At 32.8% G+C, this 27,961-nt stretch overlaps 3 protein-coding genes and 2 pseudogenes across 3 annotated transcripts; all 5 read left to right on the top strand.

The window, feature by feature from the left end:
* The first annotated feature begins 2,866 nt into the window (after nucleotides 1-2,866).
* On the top strand, nucleotides 2,867-4,807 carry LOC111457795 (annotated as a pseudogene).
* A 5,720-nt stretch (nucleotides 4,808-10,527) lies between these two features.
* Nucleotides 10,528-12,307, top strand: LOC111458011 (palmitoyl-monogalactosyldiacylglycerol delta-7 desaturase, chloroplastic-like). Its single transcript, XM_023100490.1, has 4 exons — nucleotides 10,528-10,824; nucleotides 10,909-11,205; nucleotides 11,364-11,470; nucleotides 12,112-12,307. Exons 1-4 carry the CDS (start codon nucleotides 10,528-10,530, stop codon nucleotides 12,305-12,307), a joined length of 897 nt encoding a protein of 298 aa, XP_022956258.1.
* Nucleotides 12,308-14,133: 1,826 nt separating this feature from the next.
* On the top strand, nucleotides 14,134-23,356 carry LOC111458010 (annotated as a pseudogene).
* Nucleotides 15,799-17,744, top strand: LOC111457794 (palmitoyl-monogalactosyldiacylglycerol delta-7 desaturase, chloroplastic-like). The gene is made up of 4 exons (XM_023100194.1): nucleotides 15,799-16,092; nucleotides 16,187-16,483; nucleotides 16,792-16,898; nucleotides 17,420-17,744. The coding sequence occupies exons 1-4, from the start codon at nucleotides 15,799-15,801 to the stop codon at nucleotides 17,613-17,615; spliced, it is 894 nt and encodes a 297-aa protein (XP_022955962.1). The 3' UTR covers nucleotides 17,616-17,744.
* A 2,672-nt stretch (nucleotides 23,357-26,028) lies between the features above and the next one.
* LOC111457797 (palmitoyl-monogalactosyldiacylglycerol delta-7 desaturase, chloroplastic-like) lies at nucleotides 26,029-27,574 on the top strand. The gene is made up of 4 exons (XM_023100197.1): nucleotides 26,029-26,315; nucleotides 26,462-26,758; nucleotides 27,033-27,139; nucleotides 27,253-27,574. The coding sequence occupies exons 1-4, from the start codon at nucleotides 26,043-26,045 to the stop codon at nucleotides 27,446-27,448; spliced, it is 873 nt and encodes a 290-aa protein (XP_022955965.1). The 5' UTR covers nucleotides 26,029-26,042; the 3' UTR covers nucleotides 27,449-27,574.
* Nucleotides 27,575-27,961: the final 387 nt, after the last annotated feature.

Below are 27,961 nucleotides of genomic sequence, written 5' to 3'. Positions count from 1 at the left end.
CGCAAACGGCTCGGCTCCCTCCGGTGACGCTCCGGTGGCTCCAGCGGCTGTTCGACTCGGCTCACCTGTTTTCAGCCCGGTTTCCACTGTTTCGACCCTTCCAGATCTGTTTTCGGCCCCGATTAAGTTATCCGAGGCCGTTTTAGAGCCGTATTTCACATTTGTTAAATTATAGGTAAATTAATTGTGAAATACTAACGGAAAGTGGTGAACGGTGTGATAGGAAACAAACCTCAGCGACGTAGGAAGCAGCTCTCACAGAACGGGAGCTTACGTTTAGCTATTTAGGGAGTACTTCGGCCAAGGCCAACCATGTAAGTGGCCTTACTATAGGATAGGCTAAATAATTGTATGAGTTATGATGATATGTGGACTATGATGCTTGATGATATGTGCGGTATATACATATTTTGTTGAGTGACGCTTGATATGTTTGACACACGTTGTGGCATTGATGAGCATGATGATTGCATGATTTTTACCTTAATATGATGATGTTTTCCATATTGAGCATGCTAGATGATGATGAGTGCCATATTGCATCATGTCGTTAGATCGACGCAGGACACAACCCTAAGAGCATGAAAATGATATTAATATAAATATCCACGAGTATGCGTTACCTAGAGTAACAAAGAGATGAGACTAGAGGGTTGTGTCAGAAGAGACATTACGATGGATTTAGAGGGACCTCATGCATTTTGTATGTTCATAAGCATAGGGCTACTTCCCCTAGAGATGATGAGTGCGGATGCGCACCTTATGATGAGCGCGAATGCGCACAGGTGCGAAAGCACACAGATGAGGGTGTTCATGAGGCGCATGACACTATGGGGTTCCGCTGACCTCCGAACGTCGCTACAGATTAGCTTGACCAGAGGGTCCAGGGGGTGTGCGAGCGCCCTGGGGACTCACACTCGCACGTGTGAGTCATGTGTAGGGAAGTACTACACATCCAATTTGTCCGAGACTGGAGACCAACCCTAAGATGATTAGAGATAGGTCCCTAAATCATGATTGCATGTGTTTGCATTTGCATGGCCCCTATAGCTGGGCCACTTACTGAGTATTCTTTGAAATACTCAGGCGTGTGCCACATCATTTTTCAGGTAAAGGCAAGGCGCACTTTTACGGAGGACGGCGGCATCGCGAGCAGAGACTGTGGCACGTGCATAGGGTAGATTCATATTTAAATTTCTAGTCTTAAGTTAGAATAGGTTGTTTTGCATTTCATTGTTTTAAATTATTTTGTATTTGTTTTTGTTTTCTCTAAATTTCAGTATTTCATATTTAAACACGTAAAACCATGGCTGTGTTTTCCAGAGAAGAAGTTGTTTTAAACGTTTTTTTGAAGTTTACGTTATCAACTATGTTCATGTAAGAGTTATATTTCCGCATTATAGATGAGCATGAGACATTAGTAGCGACTCTGAGTATGTGGAAATTTAGGATCGTTACAGATATGATACGTGCATGGTATGACATGATATGCTGGGAGACAAGATATGCTTATGATATGACATTTGTGACTTGATAAGAGGTATGAAATGATATTACTATGATATGTTATGTAAATGTTATGACACGTGTTATTATATGATATGTGAATGATATGATACGTGCATGGTATGACATGATATGCTGGGAGACAAGATATGCTTATGATATGACATTTGTGACTTGATAAGATGTATGATATGAATGACATGCAATAAGATATTTCGGGATGACGCACAATCCCGATTTAGGCATGTAAAGTTATGATAAAATGATATGATATAAAATAAAAAACGCTAGAGGGGATGTTATACATGATAAAATTAAAAAATGTTGTGACTTCATGCATCGGGAGATACCCCTTCTTCATTTACAATGTTACACTACGAGGTAGGAAAATGATCATTATATTTATTATAATGTTGCGATGATCGCTATTCTTAGACAGGTGTTCGGCATCAACAACTACCAGAGAATGTTTGCCTGACATGAGCTCAGGAGGTGTGCTAACCGACTGGTGGATCCATATTCCCATGTGTGGACCGTGTGTAGAACAGTAATACACATCCAATTAACCTGTTTAGGATAGCCGCCTAAGGAATATAGTCTGATATCATAGGTCTCACTCATGATTGCATGTGTTTGCATCTAACCTCAATGTATACTCAAGACATATGCTACTTTTATTTCAAGTAAAGGCGAGACACTCTTGCAACTCCAACAAGGCAGACGACAACATCAGAATTCGAGACAATGACAGTGCATAGGGTAGTTGTATTAATTTTCTTAGAGTTACATTAACATAGGGTGTTTTTAATTTTGATGCTTATTTATTTCATTTAGTGTTTCGTTTTGTTGTTTTAAAAACGTTTTCGAACACGTAAGTCCATGACAGTGTTTTAAGATGAAGTTCATGTTTCATGATGAAGTTTAAACGATTGTTTAATTATAATTTGTATATATTAAGTACAATTAATGATGTAAATTTCTATATTATTTTTTTCTAAAACAAACTATATTGCTTATATAATACACTTTCAATTAGTCTTAAAATAGTACATCACATTATAAATAAAGGGAGCAATTTTAGAAACTCCAATTTGGAAAGGGATATTAACATCATAGCTTACTCTATAGTTGTTTTAAAAAAAGTGAAAACAATTCTTTTAAATGTAATAAATTATAATTATTAGTGTTATTAATAGTATTGTTGTAACTACTACTATAGTTATCTATCAATCTTCTCCTAATCAACATTATATTGCACTTACAAGCTAAACATTTAGTTAGAAGAGCCTTAAATTTTTACATTGGGACTTAAAAATTGCACTATAAATGCATATGCAAGGGGTGGTGAAGCCTCCTCACCTAAACCAATCCCACTCTAATGGATGCATCAACAGAGCCAAAGAGAATTATGAAGCCTTCAATGTCATTTGGGAAGAAAAAATGGACCAAGATCGACAAAAAAGTGGCGTTTACGTTTTTCTTTGCATTTTTGCGCCATTTCAAATCAATTGGAGTGCATTTTCGATTTCTTTTACGTTATATATTATCACAGGTCTTTTTGGCATCACTATTTCGTATCATCGAAATCTTTCACATAAAAGTTTTAAAATTCCCAAATGGCTTGAATACTCGTTTGCTTATTGTGGAGTTCATGCATTTCAGGTTTGACATTTGACACAGCTTATTCTTTTGCTATTACAAGTTAACTCTAAAGCATATCAAGAAATCTTGTGTTTCCTTTTAATGCTTCACATAATTTCAGGGTGATCCAATCAATTGGGTGAGCACGCATAGATATCATCATCAATTTGTTGATACCGAAAAAGACCCACATAGTCCGATAAAAGGATTTTGGTCTAGCCATATTATTTGGCTTATTCACAAGAGCGATGGACGCTTAAGTGAAATGCTTGGAAAGCATCGAAAATTGGATAATGCTTGTGATTTGGAGAACCAAACTTTCTATAGATTTATTCACAAAACATATTTTCTTCATCCAATTGCTCTTGCACTCATACTCTATGGCGTGGGAGGCTTTCCTTGCTTCATTTGGGGAATGGTAAAAAAAAACTTACCTCCATGGTCATTTGCTTAATTCCTTGTTACATATGATAAATATGAGATGATTTTTAACCTTTTTAAAAAATAAATAAAGTTGATATAGTTATCATTAAATACAAATTATTCCTTTTGTATGATAGTGCGTGAGAACTGTAGTGCTTTTACACGGAACATTCATGGTGAATTCAGTATGTCATATGTGGGGAAAGCAACAATGGAAAACAAATGACTTATCGAGAAACAATTGGTAAGTATCATTGTTATGGTTTACCAATTCAATTTATTGTATGATTTTTTTGTTCATCATTATAACATTTTTTTTTAAGTTCAACTACGATAGGAATCGAAGATTGAACCATTATCTTTTAAAAATAGTGATTAATATTTTATCTACAAAATTATTGTTCGTATCAAAATTACTAATATTTTTTTTACCAACTTACCTATTTATATAACTTTTAACCTAAAACATATCTAAATTAATACCTTGTTCCATTTTTTATTGTTGAAATAAAAATGTGATTCAATGAATAAAAACAATAATACTACAATATTGATTTTTTTTATTTATTAAAATATCATTTGAGTGTATTTTGAGACTTGTTCATACATTCAAATTTCTATATTATTATAATTTAGTCTTTGTACTTTTTAAATAAATTTTAAAAACAGTGAATTTATTTTTTTTACCTTCTCAAAATTAAACAAAAATGGCCTCCATTAATTCAAATTTCTAAATTTAATGTATTGTATTTTCAATAAATCTTAAAAATAGTTCATATTTTATTTTTCTAAACAAAAAATGATCTCCATTATTCTTTCTTCTATAAAATATCAATACATTTTTACACCGAACTTTGCATGAAATTTATTATTATTATTCAAGACATTAAATTTAGCAATTTATTAAAAGTATATGACATTTGCTAAAATATAATATGTGAACAATAGAATTATAATATTAGTAAAATAATATTTTTCTATTTATAATTTTTTTTTTCATTTTTTTTTTCATTCACAGGTGGATAAGTTTTCTTGTATTTGGAGAAGGTTGGCACAATAATCATCATGCTTTTGAGTACTCAGCAAGGTTGGGCATTGAATGGTGGCAGTATGACCCTGGTTGGTATGTTATTAGGTTTCTTGAAGCCATTGGAGTGGCCACTTATGTCAAATTGCCATCTCAAAGCCTTATGCAGAAGTTGGCCAAACATTAACTAAAGGAGCCTCTCTTTTGAGTTATGTTTTACCTGAAAATAATTATGCTTCTTAAAAAATGGTTTCAAATGTACTACATTTCTATCCATTTAAAATCGTTACTGTCATCATAACATCATCTGTTATACAAAAATAAATGTTTAAAACTTCTTCGTAAAACAGCGTCATGGACCTACATGTTTCAAAAAAGTCTTAAGCAACATAAACGAAATATTAAATAAAACAATGTAAATATTAAAATTGAAAATGCCCTATACTAATCTAAGGTCTAAGAATTGAAATACGACTATTCTACACGTCAGCTGTACAGGGGTGCCTTGCCTTCATTTAAAAAAAAAATAGAAATATCACACAACTTGAATATTTTAAGAAATACTCATAAGTGATCCTACTATTGGGGTCACGGAATGCAAACACATGCAACTCATGATTGAGAACCTATCGTTAAAATCATCATAGAGTTGACTTCCAGTCTGGACAAAATTGGATGTGTAGTACTTCCCTACACATGACCCACAAGTATGAGCATGATTATCTAGACGGTTAACACTCCCGCAGGCCCATCATAGTCAGGCTAGTTCTCTATAGCCGAACCGGAGGTCAACAAACTCTCGAATATCATGCAAGACATGATGATGATCATCATCATCATAGCATACACTTTCGTACTCATCATCATAAATAAGGAGGTAACCTGATGTAAATGAACACACAATATGTATGAGGTCACTATAATTTTCATGTTAAATCATTCTTTATGACACAACCCTATACATCATTCACATATTACTTCAAACATGCATACATTGACCTTCGTACATTCATCATCATTAACATCATTTAGGATTGTGTCTTAGAAAGCTCTTCATCATAATACATCATGACATTTCGTACATGCACATCATCTTAACATAAAATATCATCATGTTATCGTGCATCATCGTCATCCTATCTTCATCATCATCATCATCATCATCATCATCATCATGTCATCATGTCATCATATCATATAACATCATCATATTACCATCATCATCATATCATCATATAGTACCATCATAATATAACGTCATCATAATATAACATTACATCATACTAGCTCACATCATCATCATATCATATTATATTAGCATAAATGACACGTTCAAGGGGCACTGGGCATGTGTCATCATACATAAGGCAAGTCTTTCGATCGAGCCGATAGTAAGACCACTTACATGGATGACTTTAGCAAACGTTTTTCCTAAACTCTACACTAGAATTTTGTCCCTCAAATTGTTCCCAAGTATTGTTGAGGTGTTTCCTATTGGGAGGGTAAAAAACATGGAGAGATGTCAAAAATATCAACCCGAGCCGAATACATTGTTTTTTAGCCTAGGAGTCCCACAAAGTCGAGCCGAAGAAGTCGGTGACTGCAGACGAGACACGTGACAGTAAGGGGAGTTGACGCGCATACAGGTCACAAGTCGGGTCGAGGCACGGACTTTGGGTCGATTTTCACGGGTGTGCGAGTCGCGACGTTGAGCGTGGTTTTGGGCCGTGTACATTGTTGTCAGGCCGAGGCTGTTGTAGGTGTCTGGGCCAAATGAGAGGATGGGTCGTGTGTTAGCGGGTTTGATTCGTGGAGGATTCAGGTTACTGGCCTGCATTGAAAACTGGGTTGCAAGTGTCTATCTGATCCGTATCCAGATCCGATGGACCTCGTATTCCTCACTCGGGAGTTACGCAATTTTCTTTGCAAACTAGTTTTTTTTCTATTTTATTTGAATTTTCATAACTTTCTCTACACAACTCAAATTATCTAAGTTTCTTGACGAAACTTGTAGACTTTTAATGGGTCATTACTAAGATATTTTTCTCATAATTTTTAGTTAGTCACAATAGAGTTCTAAAGAGGGTCAAAAACTAAAAATTCAGAATTTAATTCCAACCTGAATCAACAAAGGCTTCCTTCATAAAGCTGGTGCAAAATTCCTCCAATATCAACATATTAAAAATTCAGAATTTAATTCCAAGAAAAGAGGAAACGCAAAATCAAGAGCATAAAATGCTTACCTTTGGTTCTTCTTCTTTGATTCTTGAAGTACTTACTTCAACCAGCCGTTTGAAGTGGATTTCAACTCTCCCTCAATAACCCCAAACCCCCATTTTCTTTCTCTCTTTTCCTTTTCTTTCTTTATTTCTTTTTATCACATAGCTGGTTCGAGTACTAAAACTCATAGAGTTAAGTAGGGGCTATTTGGGTGTAGATGATCCTTGTGTAAGTATCTGTATTTATCTAGACTGCATTTATCTAGATTAGCTCCCGTAGTGTGTTATTATCGTGCCCCAATTTTCAAGGCTTCAAAACTCGGACCTTGATCAAAAAGACGAAAACTAGAACAAACAACAATAAAAGAAAGAAGAGTAGAATAAAAAAATTCCCTTAAAATTTAAAATAAGAAAAAGAAGTCAACAACGCCAAAATTTAATAAAAGATTAAATTCAAATTTAAGACGATGTTGAATAAGAAATACAAATATAAAACAAAATACAAAAGACTCTAAATGTGAAAATAGACTGACGCTTTGAAACGACACCCCTCCGTGGCAGTGCAGCTCCCGAACACCTCCCCACCTCGACCGATACTTGAAAAAGAAAGAGAGAACGGGGTGAGTATAAAGTTATATTTAGTAAGCAACCTATTTGTAGTATCTCATTGCTTCCTTCTCCTAGTAGATTCCCACGACTTTTCTTTGGTCTATACGAAGTTCCAATTGATTCCTAATTGATCATCTACCCATGTAGTCCCTAGTCCCTTGTCAAGACTAGTTTACAACGTGGCGACGTCGACCTTGACCCGTTTCTGCACTAAATAGAAGTTGTTCATGCTAAACCATCTACCCACGTAGTCTCTGATCTCTTCCAAGACCAATTTACGAAGTTGCATCGTCAACATTTACTCGTTCCTAAGGCTACTGTGCTATCACGTGACCCCTTTCGACCTCATCATCGTATTGAAACTCTATAACTCAGATCCAACATCGAAACTCTATAACTCAAATCCAACATCGACATAAAGAGTAAACGTTCACTATTTAACGCTCTAACACGTAATCATAAGTACCACGTAATCCAATACAAACATCAAATTGTTAGAGGTCTTACAACATATTATAAACTACTAAGTAGTGTAACACTACATACGTGGTCAAGGTGAGGCGTGTTGTTGATCTGATTCTCTGAGGTGTACGACTCTCTATCCTAGTTAAAAGTCTACCTAACTTAAAATTTGACTTTTGTAAAACCAATTTGTCATGACCCAATTTTTTAGTCTGCGAATCTCAAACCGTGACTAAAGAGACAAAGACGAAATCAAATAAAAATAAAATATAAGATGAAAGTTGATAAAATTTAAATCAAAATAAAAATAAACAAGCAACATCAAGATTAAATACAATTACAAAAGGAAATAGAAAAACTCTAATACTAATGACCCAATTTTTACCACTAAAACACTAAAACAAAATCACCGCTACAATCACATGCCAAAAATGTGTGAACATTCATTTATTAATATTTACACGGAAAGGATGTCATGGATTTAAACCTTCACAAATTCATTTCGAATAAAAAGTAAATACCAATAGAATAGTGAAATTTAATTTAAAGGCTAAAAATAAAATGAAAATGCAACTATACTGACCTAACTAATATAGTAGCATTAACATAATATAACACCTGTTAAGCAATAATAAAACATGATATGTGTAAGAGTGATAGGCACATGTCATTCATAAAACATATAAGTCATCCAACGAAACAAACTATAACCACTGACTTGATTGACCTAAACCGTTATTGCTAGCTTAAAATTGCTCATTGAAATATAATTCCACTCGGTGGACAACTCATCTAATTGCATAAAATAATATAAACTTAACTCAAAATAATTTGAATTGGATAGCCATACTGACCTCCATAAATGTCAGAAACGGCCTCAAAGAGTCTAGAATTATAGGAAAGATTATATGAATGTATCAAAACAAAGTCGGTTTAGACGAGAAATCGAACTCGAGCCGTTAGAATATGAATTTTCTGGTTGGCTCCAAATTGCCAAACTGAGATGAAACAGAGTGGTGGTTGTGACTCTGTATACTTAGGAATCTCCATTTTATATTGGGTCCAACTTCTTACTTTCTCCATCTAAATTTAGACAACTTTTTAAAATTGTAATTATTAATTTTTTTTCTTCTAATTTTTGGTTTTTGCAAATACAAATGGAAAATGTGAGCTACAGTATAATTTTCATAATTTAATTTTGATGAGGAATTCAATTAAGTTAAGTTATTGATGTAAATATCTAATATTTTATGATACAAATTATATTGTTTATATAATTCACTTCCAATTAGTCTTCGAGTATTACATCACATTACAGATAAGGAACGCGAGTCTCAAAACTCCAATTTATGCTTCTAAACACTAACGCCAAAACTAAAGCTATGTGAAAGAATATGAAATAGTTGATTTTAAAAAAAACGTGAAAACAATTATTTTAAATGTATAATAACTGTTATTAATAATACTACTATTATTAATATATACAAATATGTACGATCATATTTGACGATTTTGTAGCAGGTATATTGCACTTAAATAACTTATACATATAGTTAGAAGAGCCTTAAATTATTACATTATGACCTAAAAGTTGCCCTATAAACATGTGCAAAAAGTTGCGAAGCCTTCTCAACTAAAGCAAGCACATTCCTAGCTAAACATTAAAAATTAGGTGTTGTTTCAAGTTATTTACAAAAGGGAACAAGAGTAGGGTACAGATGAATAACAATGACAACCCACAAACTACAAATAGGGTAGACACCCTCTATGGCAGCATAGTTTTCAAGCACGTCCCTACCTCCACTGTATCGGAACAAAAAGCACCCTCTATGGCAGCATAGTTTTCAAGCACGTCCCTACCTCCACTGTATCGGAACAAAAAGCATATAGACAGGTCTTAAAATCTCGATTTAGGCGGCATTTTGATAATTATTCATAACATGCCTAACTTACTCAACTAAATTGTCTTACTTGAGTTCTAACAAGCATATTTCCTTCATAGCTCAGCCGAAAGCATGAAAAACAACATGCATCTCTTAATTCCAAACTAAGGGTATTTTCGTAATTTTTCATAACATGCATCGTATTCTTATTTTGATTTTCCCATTTAAGTGTTAACCATGCATATTCTAATCACCTAACGTAAAATATGCTCACACATTAGTACATCCTAGTGATCCCTATAAGTATTCCTTGCATCAAATTCATGTGACTACTTATCGAGACGAAGCATACCCTCCCTAACATATATTTCTGCCTATTGAAATGTCCAAATTTTACGAAAACTCGCTAATAGATCCTGAGTTAAGGTCAGTAATAATAACAGTGGTAATAATGTATAATACATAGTGATTATTATGCTTATTAATAATAATAACAATAATAATAATAATAATATTACCATATGTGTATGCATTTATCTATTTTTTGGTAATGAAAGATAATATTGGACGATTTTGAAGCAGGTGTATTGCACTTAAATAGGCTATACATTTAGTTGGAAGAGCCTTAAGTTTTTACATTCAGACTTAAAAGTTGCACTATAAATACATGTGCAAAAGGTGGTGTTTAAGTCTGCACTATAAATACATGTGCAAGAGGTGGTGGTGAAGCCCCCTCAACTAGAGCAGCCCCACTCTAATGGATGCATCAAAAGAACCAAAGAGTATTGTGAAGCCTCCAATGTCATTTGGGAAGAAAAAATGGACCAAGATTGACAAAAAAGTGGCGTTCACGTTTTTCTTTTTGCATTTTCTTTGCATTTTTGCACCATTTCAAATTAATTGGAGTGCAATTTCGATTTCTTTTACGTTATATATTATCATAGGTCTCTTTGGCATCACTATTTCGTATCATCGGAATCTTTCACACAAAAGTTTCAAAATTCCCAAATGGTTGGAATACTTGTTTGCTTACTGTGGAGTTCATGCATTTCAGGTTTGACATTTGACACACTCCATTCTTTTGCTGTTACACCATATCAAGATATGTGTTGTCTTTTAATGTTTCATATAATTTTAGGGTGATCCAATCAATTGGGTGAGCACGCATAGATATCATCATCAATTTGTTGATACGGAAAAAGATCCACACAGTCCGATAAAAGGATTTTGGTCTAGCCATATTATTTGGCTTCTTTACAAGGGGGATGGAAGCTTAAGTGAAATGCTTGGAAGGCATCGAAAATGGGATAATGCTTGTGATTTGGAGAACCAAACTTTCTATAGGTTTATTCACAAAACATATTTTCTTCATCCAATTGCTCTTGCACTCATACTCTATGGTATTGGAGGCTTTCCTTACTTCATTTGGGGAATGGTAAAAGAACTTACATCCATTGTCATTTGCTTAATTCCTTGGTTACATATGATAAATATGAGATGATTTTCAACCTTTTTAAAAAAATAAATAAAGTAGATATTAGTTATTATTAGATGACCTACAAAATGTGACAAATTCTTCCTTTTGCATGATAGTGTGTGAGAAGCGTAATATTTTTACACGGAACATTCATGGTGAATTCAGTATGTCATATATGGGGAAAGCAACAATGGAAAACAAATGATTTATCGAGAAACAACTGGTATGTATCATTGTTATTGTTTACCAATTCAATTTACTGTCTCATTTCTTTGTTCATTATTATAATTTTTTTTTTAGTTTAACTACGACGAGAATCGAAGATTGAACGAGTGACTTTAAAAAAAAAATGATTAATATCTTATGATCCCTATCAAAATTGCTAATTTATTTTACCAACTTACCTATTTACATGACTTTACATAACTTTTAATGTAAAACATATTTAAATTAATACCTTGTTCCATCATTTTTTTTATTGTTGAAATAAAAATGTGATCATCTATCTAATAATTATCAATAAACTGTGTAGTCTTGTAATGATTCAATGAATAAAAACAATAATACTACAATATTGGTTCATTTTTTTTAATTAAAATATCATTTTAGTTGGTGTATTTTGAAACTTGTTAGTACATTCAAATTTTTATAGTCTTTGTACTTTTTTAATAAAATTTAAAAACAGTGAATTTATTTATTTTTACCTTCTCGAAATTAAAAAAAAAAAAATGGTCTCCATTAATTTAAATTTCTAAATTTAATGTTTTTATTTTCAATAATTCATATCTTATTTTTTCTAAACAAAAAATGATCTACATTATTATTATTATTTATTTTTTTATTTTTTTTTATTTTAATTCATAGGTGGATAAGTCTTCTTGTATTTGGAGAAGGTTGGCACAATAACCACCATGCTTTCGAGTACTCAGCTAGGTTGGGCATTGAATGGTGGCAATATGACCCTGGTTGGTATGTCATTAGGTTTCTTGAAGCCATTGGAGTGGCCACTCATGTCAAATTACCATCCCAAAGGCATATGCAAAAGTTGGCCGAAGATTAACTAAAAGAAGCATTTCTTTAGGTGATGTTTTATATAAAAATAAATATGCTTCTAAAAATAATGTTTCAGAATGTGAAATAAAAGAAATGCCAATGCATGTTAGTTGCTACAATTATAAAAAAAATTATGCATAAATTGACCTTGGATGTTTGTATGTTTAATTATGTGTTCCTATTATAGTTATGTAAACGACTCTAGATTTTTATTAATCTAAAGTCATTATTGTCATCATCATCTATATTCTTACACGGAGTTAAACGTTTAAAACTTCCTCTTAAAACATTGTCCTAGATTTACATGTTCGAAGACATCTTAAAACAACGTAAAGAAATAATAAATAAACTAATAAAACACTAAAAGTAAAAACGCCCCATACTATCCCAAGTTTAAGAAAATAAAATACTATTATCTTATGCACGTGTCATAGTCTCTTCTTGCAATGTTGCCATCAGCCGTATAGGGATGTCTTGCATTTACGTGAAATAGAAATAGCACACCGCTTGAATATTTTAAGAAATGCTCAATAAGTGATCCCACGGTTGGGGTCAGGGAATGCAAGCACATGCAACTCATGATCTAGGGACCTATCGTTAAAACAATCATAAAGGTGGTCTCCCGTCTGAACAAAATTTGATGTATAGTACTTCCCTAGACACGACCCACACGTGTGAGCGTGGATCTCCAGGCGGTTCGCACCTCCTAGACCCATCATAGTCGTGCTAACTATTCGTAGTGACATCTAGAGGCCAGCAGACCCCTGAGTGTCATGTCATGCATGATGATGATCAATATCCTAGTGTACCTAGTGTACGCATCTAACATATGTTAGCAATCCCTTGCTCCGATTCCTGCTCACTCGGTGCTCCAAATCTCAAAAAAATTTACAAATTAGTCCTAATTAGAGTCACAGTATAATTAGATAGCATCAAAAACTTCAACAAAAATTTGTGCACCATATTTTTTTCTTTTCAAGTTCTACGATGTGAGTTCATTCTTCTATGAACGTGCTTCCATATGAATGTCAAACCGTTTTTTTTAGAAATTCAAGATTTCCTTCTTTTTCATGAAATTCTTACAATTTTCGTATCCTTTTCTATAGAACTCTAGAATTCAACCAAATTTAATTTTATTCAATTTTGTTAACTATAGAAGCGTTTCTTGAATTTGTACTTTGTGTACCCTAATTAAAAGTGGATCTTCCAAGCATTTTCTTTCCCCAGCTTTCTTCGCAATATCTATTCAAAATAATCTGCTAAATTAGAATAAAAAAAATTTAGATCAAAACAAAATTGATATTCTTAAACCCATAAATCATACCTATGGTTCTTACTTTATTCTTGACCGATTCTCGCAATTGAAAGCCCAAATCAGCACAGAGTAACGTTTTGAGAAGCTTTTGTGAAGGATGTTCAGCCAAAAAAATGGCTCTAAGTTAACGGATATGAATATGGAGATTGATTATTCTTAATGGACGCTACGAGTTAGCTATTTTCTAAGCCATAAATGATATTACCAATTTGAAACTCACTAACATTAAAACTAAGGGGCCATAGGTTGGGTGGCGTTGGGTAAAATATTCAAACCCAACTCCTTAGATTGGTCCACCCACATGTTTGCTCTCCATTTAATAACTAATTACCTCAGATACCAGCTAGAAGTCGAATGGCAATTATTATTATTATTATTATTGAAGTTGGTATATTACACTTAAATAACCTATACATTTATTTGGTTGGAAGAGCCTTATATTATTACATTGTGACTGAAAAGTTGCACTATAAATGCATATGCAAAGGGTGGTGAAGCCTCCTCAATTAAAGGAATCCCACTCTAATGGATGCATCAACATAACAAAATAGAGTTGTGAAGCCGATGTCATTTCCAAAAATAAAACGGCTTTTGTATGTTTTTTATACATTTTTTCTGTATTTTGATGAATAACTCTTCTTTCGAGATTTAGATGATGCAGACCAATCGAGGGCGAGACCGGCAGGCTAGAGACTACATAGAATCTATGTCTGGGTCTGTTTTGTGTATTTATGCTTTCGCTGTTTAAAATTTACATTGTTGTTTAAGTTTTAAATGATAGTGATTTTAAATGTTTTATTGGGTGTAAATGGAAATATTTTGAAATTTATGATTGGTTGTCAGAATTTATTAATGACGTCAGTAGTAGCTCCTGTGAATCGCATTATCGTTGAGCGGGTGTTATAGTGATGACGTTATATGATTATATTAAATGATGATGTGATGATATTATATAATAATGTGATGTTGTCATATGATGTACATGATGTTGACATGATGATGATGATGCATGATAACAAGATAATGTGAGATGTATGATGATGAAATGACTTAATATGATGATGTTCCATATTAAGATGATGTACATGTATTAAATGTCACGATGCATTATCATGACGAGTTTTCAAAGACACGACCCTAGTTAATGTTAATGATGGTGAATGTATGAAGGCCAATGTGTTCATGTTACTTCGAGTAATGTGTGAACGATGTATAAGTTTGTGTCATAAAAATGATTTAAAGATATAGGCACCTCATGCATTTTGTGTGTTCATATACATCGGGATACTTCCCGATTTATGATGATGAGTACGGATGTGTACACTATGATTATAATAATCATCATGCCTCACATGACACTCGAGGGCTGCTGACCTCTGGACATCGTATGGACAGCTAGCTTGACTATGATTGGTCCAAGAGGTGCGAATCGCCTGGAGACCCACGCTTGCACGTGTGGATCATGTGTAGAGAAGTTCTACACATCCAATTTTATCCGGACGGGAGGCCATCCCTATGGTGGTTTTTATCATAGATCCCTAATCATGATTTAAATGTGTTTGTATTCTCTGACCCCAAGCCGTGTGCTACTTCTATTTGAGGCAAAGACAAGACACTCTTGTACCACTGACGACGACATTGCAAGTAGAGACCATGACACGTGCATAAAATAGTTGTATTTTATTTTCTTAGTCTTAAGTTAGTATATGTTGTTTTTTACTTTTAATGTTTTACTTTTTTTTAGTTAGTATTTCTTTATATTGTTTTAAAGATTCTTTTGAACATGTAATTTCATGACAATGTTTTATAATGAAGTTTAAAGGTTTAATTCGGCATAAAAATATAAGTTATGATAACGATAACGACTTTAGACTAGTAAAAATCTAGGATGGTTACATTTGAATAGTGTGCATTGTTGACTAATTTTAAATGTATGATAAATTATGATTATTATTGATATTAATAATATTACTATTATTATTATTATTATATATAGCTATGCACTTATCCATCTTTTCATGATCAATATTAAATTTGTAGTTGGTATATTGCATTTAAATAATGTATACATTTGGTTGGAAGAGCCTTAAATTATTACATTGCGATTTAAAAGGTGCACTATAAATGCACATGCATGCAAGGGGTGGTGGTGAAGCCTCCTCAACTAAAGCAATCCCACTCCAATGGATGCGTCAAGAGAACAAAATATAATTGTGAAGCCAAAGTCATTTTGGAAGAGAAAATGGCCCAAGATAAAGAAAAAATTTATTTTTGTTAGTTTCTTTATACATTTTTCCTGTCTTTTCGCACCCTTTCAAATCAATTTAGGTGCTATTTCGATTTGTTTTGTTTTATATATTATCACAGGTCTCTTTGGCATCACTATTTCATATCACCGAAATCTTACACATAAGACTTTCAAACTTCCCAAATGGCTCGAATACTTGCTTGCTTACTGCGGACTTCATGCCCTTCAGGTTTAATAATTGACAAACTTTATTCTTCTAATATTATAACTCTCAAATTAGTTATCTGATTAGTTTTAAACTATATCAAAATGTTTCTTCATAGGGTGATCCAATTTATTGGGTGAGCATACATAGATATCATCATCAATATGTTGATACTCCAACAGATCCACATAGCCCGATTAAAGGATTTTGGTTTAGTCATGTTACTTGGTATCTTCAGAAGAGGAATCAAAGCGTTAGTGAAATGATTCCAAGGCATCGAAAATGGGAAAATGTTACAGATTTGGAGAAGCAAACATTCTATAGGTTTCTTCACAAAACATATTTACTTCATCCAATTACTCTTGCAGCCATACTTTATAGCATTGGAGGCGCTCCTTTCTTCATTTGGGGAATGGTAACAAACAGAACACCTCTATCTTCATTTGTTTATTTCCTTTAAGTTACGATTTTATATGTTATGATAATTCGATAAATAACTTTACAAAATGATTTCAATTTCCGGTTATTTTACTTATTATATTTGATTTTTGGTAATTAAATGTGTTTATAACCCAATAAACTTAAATATTACATAGTTTAGAAGCTAAGATACCTGATATATATATATATATATATATATGATGTGAATTTTTTTTTTTTGATAATGTTATTATTAGAAATACAGACTATAAAATATGATATATTATTCATTTTGTTTGACAGTGTGTGAGAATCGTAATTGTTTTACATGCAACATTCTTAGTGAATTCAGTATGTCATATGTGGGGAAAGCAACCATGGAAAACAAACGACTTATCTAGAAACAATGGGTAGGTGCTATCTTGTGTCCATCTTTGTTACAATATTCAAATAATCAAATTAATTATTGCATGAGCATTTATACTGAATAAGAACGAAAGATTGAATCATCAACTTTTAAGATGGTGATTCGTATCCTATTGATTAAGTTATATGAAACTTTTAACTACGTATCAAAATTACTAACATATTGTATCAACTTATCAATTTAAATAACGTTTAACCCAAAACATGCAATATAATTATTATTAATTTTAGTACTCTAATACATCAAACTTTTTAAACAAAGTTAGAGCCACTAAATTTAAATTTTATTTAAAAGTATTTACAAGTACCGGTACAAATTTGGACAATTGAAAATAAGAAAAATTAAACTCAATGTTAAATTGAACATGATTATTTTTATGGATATATAACAATACTATTAAATAATTATTGACGTTTATATTTATTAAGTAATCAATGTTTATATTAATAATAGAGTTATATGTTTCTTGTTTATTAAAACTTTTGTGGGTTTTATTTTCCATAGGTGGATAAGTTTGCTTGCATTTGGAGAAGGTTGGCACAATAACCACCATGCCTTTGAATATTCAGCGAGGTTGGGCATTGAATGGTGGCAATATGATCCCGGTTGGTATGTTATTAGGTTTCTTGAAGCCATTGGAGTGGCTACTCATGTCAAATTGCCATCTCAAACCCATATGCAAAAGTTGGCCAATGATTAACTAAGAGAACCCTTTCTTTAAGTGATGTATTACATGGAAATAATTATGCTTCTAAAAATAATGTGGAATAATGTGAAATAAAAGAAATGCCAATGCATGTTAGTTGCTACAATTATAATAAAATTTTATGCATAAATTTACATTATGACCTTGGATGTTTATATTAGGTAACGACCATAGATTTCTATTAACCTAAAGTTGTTACTGTATCATTATCTATACTCTTACGCGGAGTTAAACGTTTAAAACTTCATCTTAAAATACTATCATAGACTTACATGTTCGAAAACATCTTAAAATAATGTAAAGAAATAATAAATAAAACAATTAAAACACTAAAAGTAAAAACGCCCTCTACTATCCCAAGTCTAAGAAAATAAGATACTATTATCCTATGCACATGTCATAGTTTCTTCTTGCAATATTGCTATCAGTCGTATATGGATGTCTTGCATTTACCTAAAATAGAAGTAGTACACGACTTGAATATTTTAAGAAATATTCAGTAAGTGACCCACTGTTGGGGTTAGGGAATGCAAACAGGGAATGCAAACACATGCAACTCGTGATCTAGGGACCTATCGTTAAAACAATCATAAAGGTAGCCTCCAGTCCAAGCAAAATTGGATGTATAGTACTTCCCTATACACGATCCACACGTGCGAGCGTGGATCCTCAAACGATTCACACCCCCTAGACCCATCATAGTCGTGCTAACTGTTCGTAGCGACGTCCAGAAGTTAGCAGACCCTTGAATGTCATGCGAGGCATGATGATGATCAACATCATAGCGTACGTGTCTAGCATATATTAGCAATCCCTTACTCCTGTCCTGCTCACCCGATGCTCCAAATCTCAAAAAAGTTTACAAATTAGTCCTAATTCAAGTCACAGTATAATTATAATTGGCATAGCATCAAAAACATCAACAAAAATTGAACGTGTGCACCATATTTTTTTCTTTTGAATTTTCAAGTTCTATAATGTGAGTTCATTCTCCTGTGAACGTGGTTCCATATGAATGTCAAAATAGTTTTTTTTTTTAGAAATTCAAGATTTCCTTCTTTTTCATGAAATTTTCGTTTTCAATAGAACTCTAGAATCCAACCAAATTTCATTTTATTCGATTTTGTTAACTATAGAAAAAAGATAAATACATTCAAAACAAGCGTTTACTTTTGGACCTTAATTAAACGTGGATCTTCCAAGCATTTTCTTTCCCTAGCTTTCTTCACAATATCTATTCAAAATAATCTGCTAAATTAGAAAAAAAAATTCTTAGACCCAAATAAAATTGGTATTCTTAAACCCATAAATCATACCTATAGTTCTTACTTTATTCTTGACCGATTCTCGAAATTGAAAGCCCAAATCAGCACAGAGTAACGTCTTGAAAAGCTTTTATGAGGATGATCAGCCAAAAAAATGGCTCTAAGTTAACGGATATGGATATGGAGATTGATTATTCTTCATGGACGCTATGAGTTAGCTATTTTATAAGCCATAAATGATATTACCAATTTGAAACTCACTAACATTAAAACTAAGGGGCCATAGGTTGGGTGGCGTTGGGTAAAATATTCAAACCCAACTCCTTAGATTGCTCCACCAACATGTTAGCTCTCCATTTAATAACTAATTCCCTCGTAAGTTAGAACTCGAATGACAATTCCAGCTAAAGAATCGAAATCCACGATATTAATGAATTTTGAGTTAACTCAACAAAGATCGAACTCAACTTATGCAGGCGGTGATTTTGATTTATTTATAAGAAGAACGGTTCCTTCTTTGTTTCTTGTTTCCTCTGTCTCTCCAAAATTTTAAAGATGGTTAGGAAGAAGTCCCACGTTAGCTAATTCTAGAAATGACCATGAGTTTATAAGTAAGAAAGGAGAACTTTAGTTAATTTTGGAAACTTCTAATGGAATGGAATGAGTTTATAAGTAAGAAAGGAGAACTTTAACTAATTTTGGGAACTTGTAATGGAATGGAAGAACCCAAATTCAGACTTGTTAACTCAGTATTTGACTTCTTAAACACCGACTTGAGCCGTCCACCAACTTAGCACCCCAAACACTATAATATAGTTGTTTTTTAAAAAAAAAAAAAGTGAAAATAATTAGTTTAAATGTATAATAAATTGATTATTATTGTTGTTATTATATATAGCTATGTATTTATCCATGATATTTGACGATTTTGAAGGAGGTATATTGCACTTAAATAAGCTATACATTTAGTTGGAAGAGCCTTAAATTTTTACATTGTGACTTAAAAGTTGCACTATAAATACATATGCATGCAAGAGGTGGTGGTGAAGCCTCCTCAACTAGAGCAACCCCACTCTAATGGATGCTTCAAAAGAACCAAAGAGTATTGTGAAGCCTCCAATGTCATTTGAGAAGAAAAAATGGACCGAAATAGACAAAAAAGTGGGGTTTGCATTTTTCCTTTGGCATTTTCTTTACATTTTTGCACCCTTTCAAATTGACGAAGGTGCACTCTCGATCTGTTTTATCTTATTTATAATTACAGGTCTTTTTGGTATCACTATTTCGTATCATCGAAATCTTTCACATAAAAGTTTCAAAATTCCCAAATGTCTTGAATACTTGTTTGCTTACTGTGGAGTTCATGCATTTCAGGTTTGACATTTGACACATTTTATTCTTTTTCTTTTACTATTACAAATTGCTTCTAAAGCATATTAAGATAGGCTTGTTTTAACATTTTTAATTTTTTTTTCATAATTTTAAGGTGATCCAATCAATTGGATGAGAACGTATAGATATCATCATCAATTTGTTGATACTCAAAAAAACCCACATAGTCCGATAAAAGAATTTTGGTCTAGCTATATTATTTGGCTTCTTTACAACGGGGATGGAGGCTTAAGTGAAATGCTTGGAAGGCATCGAAAATTGGATAATGCATGTGATTTGGAGAACCAAACTTTCTATAGATTTATTCACAAAACATATTTTCTTCATCCAATTGCTCTTGCACTCATACTCTGGCATTGGAGGCTTTCCTTACTTCATTTGGGGAATGGTAAAAAAAACTTACCTCTATGGTCTCAATTCTTTAGTTACATATCATAAATATGAGATATGATTTTTAGGATGTAGTTATCGTTAGAAAGATGAGCTAAAAAATGTGACAAATTATTCTTTTTGTATGACAGTGCGTGAGAACCGTAATGTTTTTACACGGAACATTCATGGTAAATTCAGTATGTCATATATGGGGAAAGAAACAATGGAAACAAATGATTTATCAAGAAACATCTGGTAAGTATCATTGTTGTTGTTTACCAATTCAATTTATTGTATGATTTCTTTGTTCATCATTGTAACTTTTTTTTTTATTTTTGAGTTCACTACAACAAGAATTGAAAATTGAACGAGTGACTTTTAAAAATGATAATTAATATCTTGTCTACGAAATTATGATCCATTTCAAAATGACTAATTTATTTTACCAACTTACCTATTTACATGACTTTACATAACTTTTAATGTAAAACATATTTAAATTAATACCTTGTTCCATCATTTTTTTTATTGTTGAAATAAAAATGTGATCATCTATCTAATAATTATCAATAAACTGTAGTCTTGTAATGATTCAATGAATAAAAAAATAATACTGCAATATTAATATCATTTTTGTTGGTAATTTTGAGACTTGTTCGTACATTCAAATTTCTATGGGTACTTTTTTAATAAATTTTAAAAACAGTGATTTTTTTTTTTTACCTTCTCGAAATTTTTTTAAAAAAACGGTCTCCATTAATTTAAATTTCTAAATTTAATGTTTGTATTTTCAATAATTCATATCTTATTTTGGTCAAATTGCCATCTCCCAAGCCTTATGCAGAAGTTGGCCAAAGATTGACTAAAAGGAACCTCTCTTTCAGTTATGTTTTACATGGAAATAATTATGCTTCAGGTTTCAAACGTAACCGCCTTCCATTTTTACTAATCTAAAATTGTTACCGTCTCATTATATCATCTCTTATGTAAAAATAAACATTTAAAACATCTTCATGAAACAATGTCATGGATCTACATGTTTCAAAAAGGTTTTTAAAGCAACATAGACGAATTATTATATAAAAACAAAGTAAATATTAAAATTAAAAACGCCCTATACTAATCTAAGGTCTAAGAATTGAAATACGACTATTCTATACATGTATCATAGTCTTTACTTGCGATATCGTCGTCAGCTGTACAAGTGTGTCTCGTCTTTACCTGAAAAAAATAGAAGTAGCACATGACTTAGCATTTTAAGAAATACTCACTACTATTGAGGTCAGGGAATGCAAACACATGCAACCCATGATTGAGGACCTATCTTTAAAACCATGATAGAGTTGACCTCCAATCTGGACAAAATTGGATGTGTAGTACTTCCCTACCCACTACCCACATGTGTGAACATGAGTCTCTAGACGGTTAACACCCCGCAGGCCCATCATAGTCGAGTTAATTCTCCATAGCCAGACGTCCTGAGGTCAGCAAACTCTCGAATATCATGTAAGACATGATGAAGACGATCATCAACATAGCGTACATGTTCGTACTCATAATCATAAATGAGGAAGTAACCCCATGTAAATGAACACACACTATGCATGAGGTCCCTATAGTTTTCATGTTAAATCATTCTTATGACACAACCCTATACATCATTTACATATTACTTTAGGCAACATTCATGCATTGACCTTTATACATTCATCATCATTACCATCATTTAGGATTGTGGCTTAGAAAACTCTTCATCATAATACATCATGGCATTTCGTACATGCACATCATCTTAATATGAAATATCATCATGTTATCGTGCATCATCATCATCATCATGTCACTATATCATATAACATCATCATATTATCATCGTCATCATATCATCATAATATAACATCACATCATATAGCTCACATCATCATTATATTATATTATATTAGTATAAATGACATGTGCAAGGGACACTGAGCACGTGTTGTCAACCGAGCCGATAGTAAGACAACGTACATTGATGACTTTAGCAAACGTTTTCCCTAAACTCTAGTATGCTAGAATTTCGTCCCTCAAATTGTTCCCAAGTATCGTTGAGGTGTTAACTATTAAAACATCCATCTAATTTCGTTAACAATTCACATTTTCTAACTTAATTCAACTAGAATTTGAGCAAGTTTCACTAGTCTACGTTGATGGTTCTACATCCTTGACTCAGTGAACATGCTTGCCACACAATCCAGATAATCACATGCTACTATTAGGCTTGGACCTCCCCACTCAAGTTTGAAACAACTTGTCGTCTCTTGTGTGATCTTTCAACAAAAATATCCTTCACCCTGTAACTCACAAGTGGTATATCGCGCACATCACACTCTTGGAAGTCCATAAATTTGAACTTATCTCCCGAAGACTCCAACCAAAACCTTGCCGCCACGACTTACGTAGCTCCTCTCTCAAGGTTGGTGAATTTTATCTCTCGACTTGCCAACCGAACCCAAACTCACTTGAGGTAGTTGTTTACTTGAGGGGTGTTCAATTCCTATGGTGGTCACTTATAAGTGAATGAACAATATTGTCTAAGCCTACATTGTTGTCTGCACCGAGACATGTTATTTGTTTAAGCCTACTATGTGGTCTCCATGGAGGCTGCTTGGCATCCAGAACTATGGTAACGGGAGGCTGGGCCATAGATACCTCATCTCGTATTGAGCCTTAAGATATCTCGTGCCCATCCCTATGGATTGGACATTATGCACTCTACAACATCACATCTCTATCTCTCTAAGGCCAGTGTGCTATCACGTGACCCCTTTCGACCTCATCACCATATCAAAACTTTATAACTCAGATCCATTCGACATAAAGAGTAAACGTTCACTATTTAACACTCTAAGACGTAACCATAACTACCCCATAACCCAATACAAACATCAAATTGTTATAGGTCTTACAACATATTATAAACTACTAAGTAGTGTTACACTGCATACGTGGTCAAGGCGAGACGTGTTGTTGATCTGAGTCTCATAGGTGTATGACTCTCTATCCTAGTAAAAAGTCTACGTACCCTAAAACTTGACTCCTCTCAAATCAATTTGTCATGACCCAATTTTTTAGGGTTTAAATCTCAAACGGTTACTACAAAAATGAAGACGAAATCAAATAAAAATAAAATATAAGATGAAAATCGATAAAATTTAAATCGAAATAAAAACAAACAAACAACACCAAGATTAAACAAAATCCAACTTACAAGACACTGCTGTTCAAATTTATTACATACGAGAAAAAGGGATCAGGGTACAATTACAAAACGATATAGAAAAGCTCTAATACCAACTAATGACCCAAATTTTACCACTAAAACAAAGCCACCACTACACGCATGATATGCTAAGTATGTGCAAAAAAATCATTTATTAATATTTACATGTAACGATATCATGAACTTACCTTTGCAAATTCATTTTGAATAAAAGTAAAAACCAATAGAATAGTGAAATTGAAAGTCTTGCTAAAATTAAAATGACAATGCAAGTATTTTGACATAACTAATATAATAGCCTTAACATAATATAACACCTCTCAAGCAATAATAAAACATGATGCGTGTAGGAGTGACATGACACACGTCATTCATACAACATACAAGTCATCCAACGAAACAAACAGTAAAACTACTTATTTGGTTGGCCTAAACTCTTATTGCTAGCTTAAAATTGCTCCATGAAATATAATTCCACTCAGTGGACGACTCATCTAATTGCATAAAATAATATAAACTTAACTCCAAATAATTTGAATTGGATAGGCATACTTACCTCCATAAATGTTGGAAACTGCCCCAAAGAATCTAAAATGATAGGAAAGAGTATGAATGTATCAAAACAAAGTCGGTTCAGACCAGAAATCGAGCTCTGAGACTTAAGAATATAAATTTTCTAGTTGGCTCCAAATTGCCAAATTGGGATGAAACATGTATGCCTAGGAATCTCCATTTCATATTGGGTCCAAATTCTTGCCTTCTCAATCTAAATCTAGACAACTTTTTAAAATGGAAATTATTAATTTTTTTTGCCTCTAATTTTTGGTTTTTAGAAATACTCATGGAAAATGTGAGTTACAGTATAATTTTCATAATTTAATTTTGATGAGGAATTCAATTAAGTTAAGTTATTGATGTAAATAGCTAATATTTTATGTATTGTTTATATAATTCACTTCCAATTAGTCTTCGGGTATTACATCACATTACAGTTAAGGAGAGCGAGTCTCAAAACTCCAATTATTATTATTATTATTAATAATATTACTATTATTATTATATACAGATATGTACTTAATCATATTTGACGATTTTGTAGCAGGTATATTGCACTTAAATAACCTATACATTTAGTTAGAAGAGCCTTAAATTATTACATTATGACCTAAAAGTTGCACTATAAACATGTGACAGAAACGGTGAAGCCTTCTCAACTAAAGCAACCACATTCGAGCTAAACGTTATTTACAAAGGGGAATGAGAGTAGGGTACAAATGAATTTCAATGACAACCCACAAACTACAAATAGAACTGATGTTTCAAGTCGACACCCTCGATGGCAGCACAGTTTTCAAGCACATCCCTAGCTCCACTCTATCGGAACAAAAAGCATATAGACAAGTCACAAAATTTCGATTTAGGGGCATTTTGATAATTATTCATGCCTAACTAACTCAACCAAATTGTCTTACTTGAGTTCTAACAGCATATTTCCTTCATAGCTCGGCCAAAAGCATGAAAAACAACATGCATCTCTTAATTCCAAATTAGGGGTTTTTTTATAATTTTTCATAACATGCATCGTATTCTTATTTTGATTTTCCCATTTAAGTGCTAACCATGCATATTCTAATCACCTAAGGTAAAATATGCTCACATGCTAGCACATCCTAGTGATTCCTACCAGTATTACTTGCATAAAATTCATGTGACTACTTATCGAGACGAAGCGTACCCTGTCTAACTTATATTTCTGCTTTTGTTGAAATGTCCAAATTTTACGAAAACTCACTAATAGACCCTGATGCAAGTAAAGTTAAGGTCAATAATAGTGGTAATAGTAATAGTCGTACTAACGTATAATACATACCATTATTATGCTTATTAATAATAATAATAATAATAATAATAATAATAATAATATTACCATATGGGTATACATTTATCTATTTTTTTTCGTAATGAAATATAATATTGGACGATTTTGAAGTTGGTATATTGCACTTAAATAACCTATACATTTATTTGGTTGGAAGAGCTTTATATTATTACAGTGTGACCTAAAAGTTGCACTATAAATGCATATGCAAAGGGTGGTGAAGCCTCCTCAACTAAAGGAATCCCGCTCTAATGGATGCATCAAAAGAACAAAATAGAGGCGTAAAGCCAATGTCATTCCCAAAGATAAAACCGCCTTTCGTTATGTTCTTTATACATTTTTTCTGTATTTTTGCACCCTTCCAAATTAGTTGGAGTGCAATTTCGATTTGTCTTATCTTATATATTATCACAGGTCTTTTTGGCATCACTATTTCGTATCATCGAAATCTTTCACATAAGAGTTTCAAAATTCCCAAATTGCTTGAATACTTGTTTGCTTACTGCGGAGTTCATGCACTTCAGGTTTGATAGTTGATACATTTTATTCTTTTGTTATTAAAAGTGACAAATTAGATACGTTCATGATGGATTTAAAAACAAATTTGTGTTAAAAGCACATGAAGATATATATTATCTTTCAAATATTTTTAATAATTTTTTTATATTAGGGTGATCCAATCTTTTGGGTGAGCACACATAGATATCATCATCAATACGTCGATACTCCAAAAGATCCACATAGTCCAATTAAAGGATTTTGGTTTAGTCATTTTACATGGTTTCTTCATAAGAGGGATCGAAGCGCTAATGAAATAATTCCGAAACATCGAAAATGGGAAAATGCTACGGATTTGGAGAAGCAAACATTCTACAGGTTTCTTCACAAAACCTATTTACTTCATCCAATTGCTGTTGCGGTCATACTTTACAGCATTGGAGGCACTCCTTTCTTCATTTGGGGAACGGTAAAAGAAAAAATACCTCTATCTTTATTTGCTTAATTCCTTTTAGCTACAAATTTATAAGTCATACTAATTTTGTTAAACTTTGAACAACGAATTCAATTTCATTAAATAACACTACTGTGACTCATTCATAAGCGAAATACGGGATATACAATTACAAACTATGAGAAATGATTTTAAAATCTTTACTAAATAAATAAAGTAGATATTGTTTTTATTAAAAAATGTAACACACTTTTTTTTTTTTTTTTTTTTTTTTTTTTTTGTTAAACAGTGTGTGAGAACCGTAATGATTCAACACGCAACATTCTTTGTGAATTCGGTATGCCATATGTGGGGAAAACGACCATGGAAAACAAACGATTTATCACGAAATAATTGGTATGTATCTTAGGTCAATCTTTATATCAATACTCAGTTGATCAAAGTTAATTCATTGCACGAGTTTTTGTTTCATGATAATATATATACACATTTTGTGTTTTCCTCCGTAGGTGGGTGAGTTTGCTTCTATTTGGAGAAGGTTGGCACAATAACCACCATGCTTTTGAGTATTCAGCTAGGATGGGGATTGAATGGTGGCAATATGATCCTGGTTGGTATGTTATTAGGTTTCTTCAAGCCATTGGAGTCGCCACTCATGTCAAATTACCATCCCAAACCCATATGCAAAAGTTGGCCAATGATTAACTAAAAAGGAGCCTCTCTTTGAGTGATGCTTTGTATGGAAATAATTATGCTCCAATAAATAATGTTTCAAAGTGTGGAATAAAATAAAATGGCAATATAAATTAGTTAATGCTATTCTATAATAAATTTTGATGGATGAATATATACTATGCACAATCACCGATGGACAACAAAACATAAAATCCTCACCGACCAACTTCCTCAAATCTCACCCCACTGTGTTACAATCTTCCTTGTGGTTTCATATCTAAGCCTCATCAACGATCGAATTGGAGTTTCGCCGTCTCTTCATGTTCGTTTTTGTTGTCTTTGGCTGATTGTGCCGCCACAATCTCTTCATTCTCCAATCCATTCATCATGAGGCTCCCTCAAATCTCGGCCTATGTTCCTTTCATAGAGAGGAAGATCTCACACTTTGAGAATGAAACTCTCATTCTCTCCTTCGCCAATCCCCTCATGAACGGTCGCTCTTTTGAAATTGTCATTCTCCCATCCCTTCGTGATTTTCTTTCA

The sequence above is a fragment of the Cucurbita moschata genome, unplaced genomic scaffold, assembly GCF_002738365.1.
Source record: "Cucurbita moschata cultivar Rifu unplaced genomic scaffold, Cmos_1.0 Cmo_Scf00020, whole genome shotgun sequence".
Taxonomy (NCBI): Eukaryota; Viridiplantae; Streptophyta; class Magnoliopsida; order Cucurbitales; family Cucurbitaceae; genus Cucurbita; species Cucurbita moschata.
This window is presented reverse-complemented; position numbering and strand designations above follow the sequence as displayed.